Genomic DNA, 10,000 nt, shown 5'->3' on the forward strand with positions numbered 1-10,000 from the left:
AATTTAATTGTTAGCCATTTTATATTGTGTGTAAACCTTAGCATCCTTTTGGTAGAAGCTCTGTTCCTGTTTTTTTGACATTTTTAAAGACGAATTTTGACTTGTAAATATTTATCTGTTTTGTCATACACTGTTTTGTCATGCACTGTTTGTTGTAAACAGACTTTTTCATAGTTTTTATCTTTTCCTACTTTTTTTTTTTTTTTTTTGTATTTTTGAGTATGATGATAAATAATATATGATGACATTGGATACGATATTATTTGTATTTTATGATCTTTCTTGATTGCAGATTGCAACTCTTAGATGTACAAACATTGACATATCAAACTTATGTTAAAAGGCAAAATTGTACTACAATTCTTGATTATGATAATATATACTTATTTGTGTTTTATATATATATATATATATATATATATATATATATATATATATATATATATATATATATATATATATATATATATATATATATATATATATTTATATTATATATATATTTATTTATACATACATACATATATGAAACTAGATATGTACCAAAAATTGTCAAATCTCAATTGAATCTTGGTTATATAACTTTGAAAACTGTAATTGATGTACAGAAGCATTGAAAGCTATAATTGATGTACAGAAGATACAAAGAGTATTGAAAGCTATAATTGATGTACAGAAGATACAAAGAGTATTGAAAGCTATAATTAATGTACAGAAGATACAAAGAGTATTGAAAGCTATAATTGATGTACAGAAGATACAAAGAGTATTGAAAGCTATAATTGATGTACAGAAGATACAAAGAGTATTGAAAGCTATAATTAATGTACAGAAGATACAAAGAGTATTGAAAGCTATAATTGATGTTCAGAAGATACAAAGAGTATTGAAAGCTATAATTAATGTACAGAAGATACAAAGAGTATTGAAAGCTATAATTAATGTACAGAAGATACAAAGAGTATTGAAAGCTATAATTGATGTACAGAAGATACAAAGAGTATTGAAAGCTATAATTAATGTACAGAAGATACAAAGAGTATTGAAAGCTATTATTGATGTACAGAAGATACAAAGAGCATTGAAAGCTATAATTGATGTACAGAAGATACAAAGAGTATTGAAAGCTATAATTGATGTACAGAAGATACAAAGAGTATTGAAAGCTATAATTGATGTACAGAAGATACAAAGAGTATTGAAAGCTATAATTGATGTACAGAAGATACAAAGAGTATTGAAAGCTATAATTGATGTACAGAAGATACAAAGAGCATTGAAAGCTATAATTGATGTACAGAAGATACAAAGAGCATTGAAAGCTATAATTGATGTACATAAGATACAAAGAGTATTGAAAGCTATAATTGATGTACAGAAGATACAAAGAGTATTGAAAGCTATAATTGATGTACAGAAGATACAAAGAGTATTGAAAGCTATAATTGATGTACAGAAGATACAAAGAGTATTGAAAGCTATAATTGATGTACAGAAGATACAAAGAGTATTGAAAGCTATAATTGATGTACAGAAGATACAAAGAGTATTGAAAGCTATAATTGATGTACAGAAGATACAAAGAGTATTGAAAGCTATAATTGATGTACAGAAGATACAAAGAGTATTGAAAGCTATAATTGATGTACAGAAGATACAAAGAGTATTGAAAGCTATAATTGATGTACAGAAGATACAAAGAGTATTGAAAGCTATAATTGATGTACAGAAGATACAAAGAGTATTGAAAGCTATAATTAATGTACAGAAGATACAAAGAGTATTGAAAGCTATAATTGATGTACCGAAGATACAAAGAGCATTGAAAGCTATAATTGATGTACAGAAGATACAAAGAGCATTGAAAGCTATAATTGATGTACAGAAGATACAAAGAGTATTGAAAGCTATAATTGATGTACAGAAGATACAAAGAGTATTGAAAGCTATAATTGATGTACAGAAGATACAAAGAGTATTGAAAGCTATAATTAATGTACAGAAGATACAAAGAGCATTGAAAGCTATAATTGATGTACAGAAGATACAAAGAGCATTTAAAGGTTTTTAAAGCTGCTATCTCTTGAAACCAAAGGGAGCGAAATCGATCCCAGGTTCAATCGAGATTTTTTTCTGACTCTCTGTCTCCCCCCTCCCAGCAGTGAAGGGTAGCTGATTCTGTTAGATTTGGTGGAAAGCACTTTGCGCAAGCCTACCAAAAAGATAGCAAGCGATTGCTATTGCCCGTTTCATGCTAAAGTAACCGAGATAAAGCCTGGCTCGATGGGCCAAATGTCTCTGAAGGACTGTATTTTATTTAATGTCTAAAACAATGCAATATAATAGAATATACTCAATTGATACTTCATTTTTTGTTCACCCAGAATTTTCCAAGTGATAAAACTGTTGGGTATTGGCATAGACACACCTCTAGCTCAAGACCCACAAGCTGTCAAATCTCTGTCTCAAACAAATTCCCTCGTCCTCATGCCACTCATACGGATATTTGAAGGCTTGCAAGGTGACTGAACATTTTCTTTATGACATGCTTGAAGCAAAAATGTATTTCTTAGTCCTAGTATAAAAATTCCATTTGATTCGACAATTACATTTAAATAAATAGGAACTTTTGTAATACCATGTATATCCTCGCAGTCACCATGCTCACTGTCAGTGTACTCTTGGGTCACTGATAGTGTACTCTTGGGTCACTGATAGTGTACTCTTGGGTCACTGATAGTGTACTCTTGGGTCACTGATAGTGTACTCTTGGTCACTGATAGTGTACTCTTGGGTCAATGATAGTGTACTCTTGGGTCACTGATAGTGTACTCTTGGGTCACTGATTGTGTACTGTTGGGTCACTGATAGTGAACTCTTGGGTCACTGATAGTGTGCTCTTGGGTCACTGTCAGTGTACTCTTGGGTCACTGATAGTGTACTCTTGGGTCACTGATAGTGTACTCTTGGGTCACTGATAGTGTACTCTTGGGTCACTGATAGTGTACTCTTGGGTCACTGATAGTGTACTCTTGGGTCACTGATAGTGTACTCTTGGGTCACTGATAGTGTACTCTTGGAATCTACATCTGTTCCTTATTTCAACCATTTCCCCTGTATCTTACTTTTTCCTCAAGTCCTTTTAATTGTACATCTAGAATGTTTTTACTATCCAATTTTCTTCCTTTTTAATGGGCGTTTATATGACCTAAATGTGTTGCAAGCGCCGTAATACCCTTAAAAACAAAAAGACAAAAAAAATTTTCCTCCCCTCCAGCAGCTCATATGGAGACCGAATTTCCATTCTATACAGTTTAATTCGCCTGTTAAGCATTCTTATTTTTTTGTAATAACACTGTTACAATATCCATCACTACCTTAAGAAGGTCAAATTGTGTATTATATGTACTGCTTGGACCAGAATATTTGACAGCGGTACCCATCTTGTCATTTAGCATACTCAGCATTGCTTTACTCTGTTGTAAGATGATTCATACGATGCCAAACTTTTATCCAAATTGTTACAACAGGATTCCTACAACTCTTGTTCTCAATGGACTGTAGGGCCACTGTTGCAGGCAGTGGTACCTATCTTATCACTTAGCATCCTCAACATTGCTTTACTATTGTTAGATGATTGATATGATGCAATCTATCCATCCATCCATCCATATTGGTACAACATTATTCCTACAACTATTTCTCTCAATCAACTGTAGGGCCACTGTTTGCAGATAGATTTTAGAAATGGTTGTACTTATAAAAAATGGCATTGACATAATGGAGATAAGAATGCATTTGTTATTATTTCCAAGCCATGAACAAAAATGAATATAATAGCTTCGAAAAAGAACAAAATACCAAACACACAACAGTTTGGGCTCAAAACCCTTCTTCAGCCAATCATAAAAAAAAATAACAATAAAAACCATTGATATATCAGTTAAAATCCAGATAGAGGACAGAGAAGTATTTGGCAGGTCATGCCTTTTTAAAACTGTTCTATTTCATTTTTGTTCATTAGTTTTTACAGTCCAGAACTTCGTATCACTTTGGCTTGTTATTTCCATGACATTGTTTTAAGGGTGTTCATTATAAGTATACTCTACTGTACACAATAATATACGAATGTATGATGAAAGGATCCGTAATAACTTTATCATTCCATCTCTCTTTCCATCCATCCATCCATCTATCCATCCATCCATCCATCCATCCATCCATGCATCCATCCATCCATCCATCTATCCATCCATCCATCCATCCATCTATCCAATCCATCCATCCATCCATCCATCCATCACCATCCATCCACCCACCCACCCATCCATCCATCCATCCACCCATCCATCCATCCACCCACCCATCCACCCACCATCCATCCATCCATCTATCCATCCATCCATCCATCCATCCATCCATGCAGCCAAGGGTGTGACCGTCACCAACATGGCAGACAACCCAAATTCTTTCTTGGACCTCCTCTCTGTTCTGTTGGACTTTGATGTCCATTACGCGGCCATTGCCGAAGCCATCATCAAACCACAGGTAATGTTTTGTCTAGGCCTCTACTTGTCTACGTTGATTTGGGGGGGGGGGGGGGGGTTGTGACGGTGGAGGTACTGCTCTGGTCTTTGCTTCTCACAATCATCTTTTGAATCTTATTCATTGTGATTTCTTGATAAAGGAAAAACCCAAAACGTCCATATCATTTGTCTGTGAATTAAATTGAAGCCTCCATTGCATCTTTTCATTGTTGATTACTTCTTTGAGCTTCATCCAACATCATTTATATCATGACCAATGAATGGTGACGATTTCATCCAACATCATTTATATCATGACCAATGAATGGTGACGATTTCATCCAACATCATTTATATCATGACCAATGAATGGGGTGACGATTTCATCCAACATCATTTTATCATGACCAATGAATGGTGACGACTTTCATCCAACATCATTTGTATCATGACCAATGAATGGTGACACATTTTCATCCAACATCATTTGTATCATGACCAATGAATGGTGACGATTTCATCCAACATCATTTGTATCATGACCAATGAATGGTGACGACTTTCATCCAACATCATTTGTATCATGACCAATGAATGGTGACGACTTCATCCATATTATCAGACAAATTACATTTATCACATATTTATCATGACCAATGAATGGTGACGACTTCATCCAACATCATTTGTATCATGACCAATGAATGGTGACGACTTCATCCAACATCATTTATATCATGACCAATGCATGGTGATGATTTCATCCAACATCATTTGTATCATGACCAATGAATGGTGACGACTTCATCCAACATCATTTATATCATGACCAATGAATGGTGACGACTTCATCCAACATCATTTATATCATGACCAATGAATGGTGACAATTCATCCAACATCATTTATATCATGACCAATGAATGGTGACGATTTCATCCAACATCATTTATATCATGACCAATGAATGGTGACGACTTCATCCAACATCATTTGTATCATGACCAATGAATGGTGACGACTTCATCCAACATCATTTGTATCATGACCAATGAATGGTGACGATTTCATCCAACATCATTTGTATCATGACCAATGAATGGTGACGATTTCATCCAACATCATTTGTATCATGACTAATGAATGGTGACGATTTCATCCAACATCATTTGTATCATGACCAATGAATGCATGGTGACGATTGCATCCAACATCATTTGTATCATGACTAATGAATGGTGACGATTTCATCCAACATATTTGTATCATGACCAATGAATGGTGACGATTTCATCCAACATCATTTATATCATGACCAATGAATGGTGACGATTTCATCCAACATCATTTGTATCATGACCAATGAATGGTGACGATTTCATCCAACATCATTTGTATCATGACCAATGAATGGTGACGATTTCATCCAACATCATTTGTATCATGACCAATGAATGGTGACGACTTCATCCAACATCATTTGTATCATGACCAATGAATGGTGATGATTTCATCCAACATCATTTGTATATATTGTAGATATGATTAGATTTGAATACATCCCCCCCCCCCCCCGAAAAAAAATCCCCCCAAAATTGAGCATTTATATAGTGCATTTCCACTAAATATGCTCAAAGTTCTTTACTAAGGGTCCCAAGCCAACAACCGCACTAAACATATAGGATGAGACATGATGCCTGACTCATTTTACACTTGAGTACAATGAGAGAATATGAGTAAAGAGTCTTTCCTAAGGACTCAATTATGTGCCACTCTAGGCCGGACTTGAACCCAGGACCTACCTGTCCGAAGGCCACTTAGCCACACAGAGTATTCAAATGACAGCTGTCCTAGATACTCCTTGATATGATATGATATGATATGACACGATACGACACGACACGATACGATATGATATGACACGACACGATATGATATGACACGACACGACAGGATACAATATGATATGATATGACACGCCATGACATGACACAATACAATACGATATGATATGACATGACATGACATGACATGACACGATACGATATGATATGACACGACACGACATGACACGATACGATATGATATGACACGACACGACAGGATACAATATGATATGATATGACACGACACGATACAATATGATATGATATGACACGACACGATACAATATGATGTGATATGACACGACACGATACAATATGATATGATATGACACGCCATGACATGACACGATACAATACGATATGATATGACATGATATGACATGACATGATATGATATGTCTCCATTTCCCTCCAGATTAAAACTTTGGACAGGAACACAAACAGCTGGTGTGTTGACCAGGCATACCGTGACATGGTAAGACAACGTCTGGCTGTCATGCCACGACTTCCTGTCACAGCAGATGATGTGTTGTCTGTCGTGTGTTCACAAGACTCATCTACTTGGATGCAAAAGTTTAAAGAGATGGGACTCAGCAGGACACAGATAAATGTTGTACTGGATAAGGTATGGACATCATTGATAGGGTAGTGTCAAATGTCCTAGCAGACGCGGGTGTAAAACGTGTGAAGTGCATGAGCAAAGTGTTTGTCACAGAATCTGTCCAACACAGTGTACACTAGTATCAATGCAATATGCCTTTAGGTACTAGGTTTTGGAGTTGAATGGGTTCTATGAGTGTGAGGAAAACTCACAACAGCACACACTTTATTTTTAAAAAACAAACAGGCAAGGTGTGGATAGGTCTTTGTATTTATATTGTGTTTGCCAATCAAGGGTAACAAATGCAGTCACTCTATATTGTGAGCAGAGAAAACATTTCAGAAAAAGAAATATCAGCCTTTTTTCAATTGCCAAATGAAAGGAAGTGGATTTTGGGTTTAAAGTGTTTCTCTCTTTCTCATTTTTAAAATGGAAAACGTGTTGGCTTTGTGGAAGAAAAATATAAAATGGTGTCCCTGTGAAAATGTATGGAACAAAAATTGAATAGAACAGTTTCTAGAAAGAACATGGAATGTTTCAAGCTTAAATTCTTTCTTGTTTTTGTTGTTGGTTGGAGAAGCATTATGAATCAAAATGTGCTATTTTTAGTATTTTGTTCTTTTTTTTTTTTAGATCTATTATATTAACTTCTGTCCAATACTTTTGACCGTGTTCTAACATTTACTTTAACGTGTAAAGCTGATGGTTTACACATGTTGTTGTCTTGTCACATTACAGATGATGGTCCGGTCTGACCTATTTGAGATGTATGATGACCAGTTCAAGTGGGTGGACCTTATGTCCAGTCTGGAGAAATTGAGTGACCTCGTATCAGAATCTGGTATCAAGTCTGGATCCAAAATGGCTGATGTCCACTCTGCCTGGAACGCCACCAAGGACATCTTGTTTGAAAAAGGGTTTAAAAGGTAATCTGGTTGCCATAGAAATAGTTTATGTTTAGTGCGATGTGTTTTGGTTAAATGGTGACTACTTGTATTCATTGGACATTGTGCCAGGGGAGAGAGGGGGGGGGGGGGGGGGGGGGGGATTTGGTCCCAATCCTGTTAAAAAACAAACTCTTGAGTTTAAAAGGTAATCTGGTTGCCATAGAAATAGTTTATGTTTAGTGCGATGTGTTTTGGTTAAATGGTGACTACTGGTATTTATTGGACATTGTGCCAGGGGAGAGAGAGAGGGGGGGGGGGGGGGGCTGGGGATTTGGTCCCAATCCCGTTAAAAAAACAAACTCTTGACGCTCCAAAAACCAAGCATGTGTATAGACATACTATATGGGGCCAAGAAAGAGTTGATATATTATGCGTATGTCAGTTATACTCAGTATTATGGCTTAGTCAGTCTGTTTCTATGGAGGAGAGGAAGAAATGATGCTGACCAGCCTGACATGTATTTTGGGATGGTGATGACAATGACGCATATGATGATATTGATGACGACAATGAAGATGATAATGATGATGATGATTATAAACATGTTCCCTTGTTCCCTCCATCCATCCAGCTTGTTTTCCTACATTGAGATGATAGAGATATCGGCCCCTCCCACGGACCCAGACTGGCTAGTCTTCAAACAATTCCTGCGATTCTTCTCATCCGTCATGACCACCCTGGACACCAATCTTCAAGGCCTGACAGGTAAGACCATGATGTAGAGTGAATAGGAGGTTGGACCAAAAAGTCGTTTTTTATGTGGGGGGTATGTCGGCCAAAAATACTCCAAAACTAAATTATTTGGCTAAACAAAGAAACGAAGGTAACATTTTACTATTATCAATTTCTCTTGGTTAAATAATGAAAAATAAACAAAAAAGGGTCAGTCTGGCATCAAAATGATAAAAAGTGTGGATTACTTTTTGGAGCTTTGAGAAACTATTTCTGCTATTCTATTGGAGCTGTATCGCCAGTTTTTTTTTTTTTTTTAAACCACATGTTATCCTTAGTTTTTCAGATTAACTTCTTATTGAAGTATTTTTGTGGGGAACGTCAGAAAACAAGCTTTTGTCCCTGCCTCATGTCCACAAGTACAAGAAGAAAACAAGCATTGATAAAACTTGTTCCAGTGTGACCCTTTGACTCCAAATGGTATTCGGTCAGGGTTGAAGTCCATAATTCAAGTTGAATTAAATACCCATATATGGACCTTGTGTCTTTCTGTGACCCACCAAATCCAAACAGTATTATATCGGAGTGGCTTGATGATGACAAGTGGATTACAGTAAAAAGATTATTAGAAAGTGGAGATAACTTATTTGTTTTATAGAGGAGGATGCTATACATCAACCCAGAACTGAGGAGAGAAAAGACATTCTATATCGAACGATATACATCAACCCAACATTTAGGAGAGAATACACATTCTATATCGAACGATATACATCAACCCAACATTTAGGAGAGAATACACATTCTATATAGAATGATATACATCAACCCAACATATAGGAGAGAATACACATTCTATATAGAATGATATACATCAACCCAACATATAGGAGAGAATACACATTCTATATAGAATGATATACATCAACCCAACATTCAGGAGAGAATACACATTCTATATAGAATGATATACATCAACCCAACATTTAGGAGAGAATACACATTCTATATAGAACGATATACATCAACCCAACATTCAGGAGAGAATACACATTCTATAGAGAATGATATACATCAACCCAACATTTAGGAGAGAATACACATTCTATTATACATCAACCCAACATTTAGGAGAGAATACACATTCTATATCGAACGATATACATCAACCCAACATTTAGGAGAGAATACACATTCTATATAGAATGATATACATCAACCCAACATTTAGGAGAGAATACACATTCTATATAGAACGATATACATCAACCCAACATTCAGGAGAGAATACACATTCTATAGAGAATGAAAACTAGTAATAGTATACAAAGAATCCATAAAGATGAGACAAGAAGTATTGGTACATCT

The 10,000-nt window shown here is 35.6% G+C and overlaps 1 protein-coding gene across 1 annotated transcript in view; it reads left to right on the forward strand.

Annotated features, from left to right (window-relative positions):
• The window catches only part of LOC144972239 (uncharacterized), a 318,601-nt gene that overhangs the window by 190,429 nt on the left and 118,172 nt on the right, over window positions 1-10,000 (forward strand). Inside the window, exons 58-62 of the mRNA XM_078913282.1 lie at window positions 2,385-2,521; window positions 4,427-4,548; window positions 6,828-7,037; window positions 7,752-7,939; window positions 8,532-8,665. Coding sequence (XP_078769408.1) covers window positions 2,385-2,521; window positions 4,427-4,548; window positions 6,828-7,037; window positions 7,752-7,939; window positions 8,532-8,665 — 791 coding nt within the window. The remainder of the gene's footprint in view (window positions 1-2,384; window positions 2,522-4,426; window positions 4,549-6,827; window positions 7,038-7,751; window positions 7,940-8,531; window positions 8,666-10,000) is intronic.

Source organism: Berghia stephanieae, chromosome 5 (genome assembly GCF_034508935.2).
Source record: "Berghia stephanieae isolate SIO BIC M18660-M18661 chromosome 5, UCSD_Bste_1.3, whole genome shotgun sequence".
NCBI lineage: Eukaryota > Metazoa > Mollusca > Gastropoda > Nudibranchia > Aeolidiidae > Berghia > Berghia stephanieae.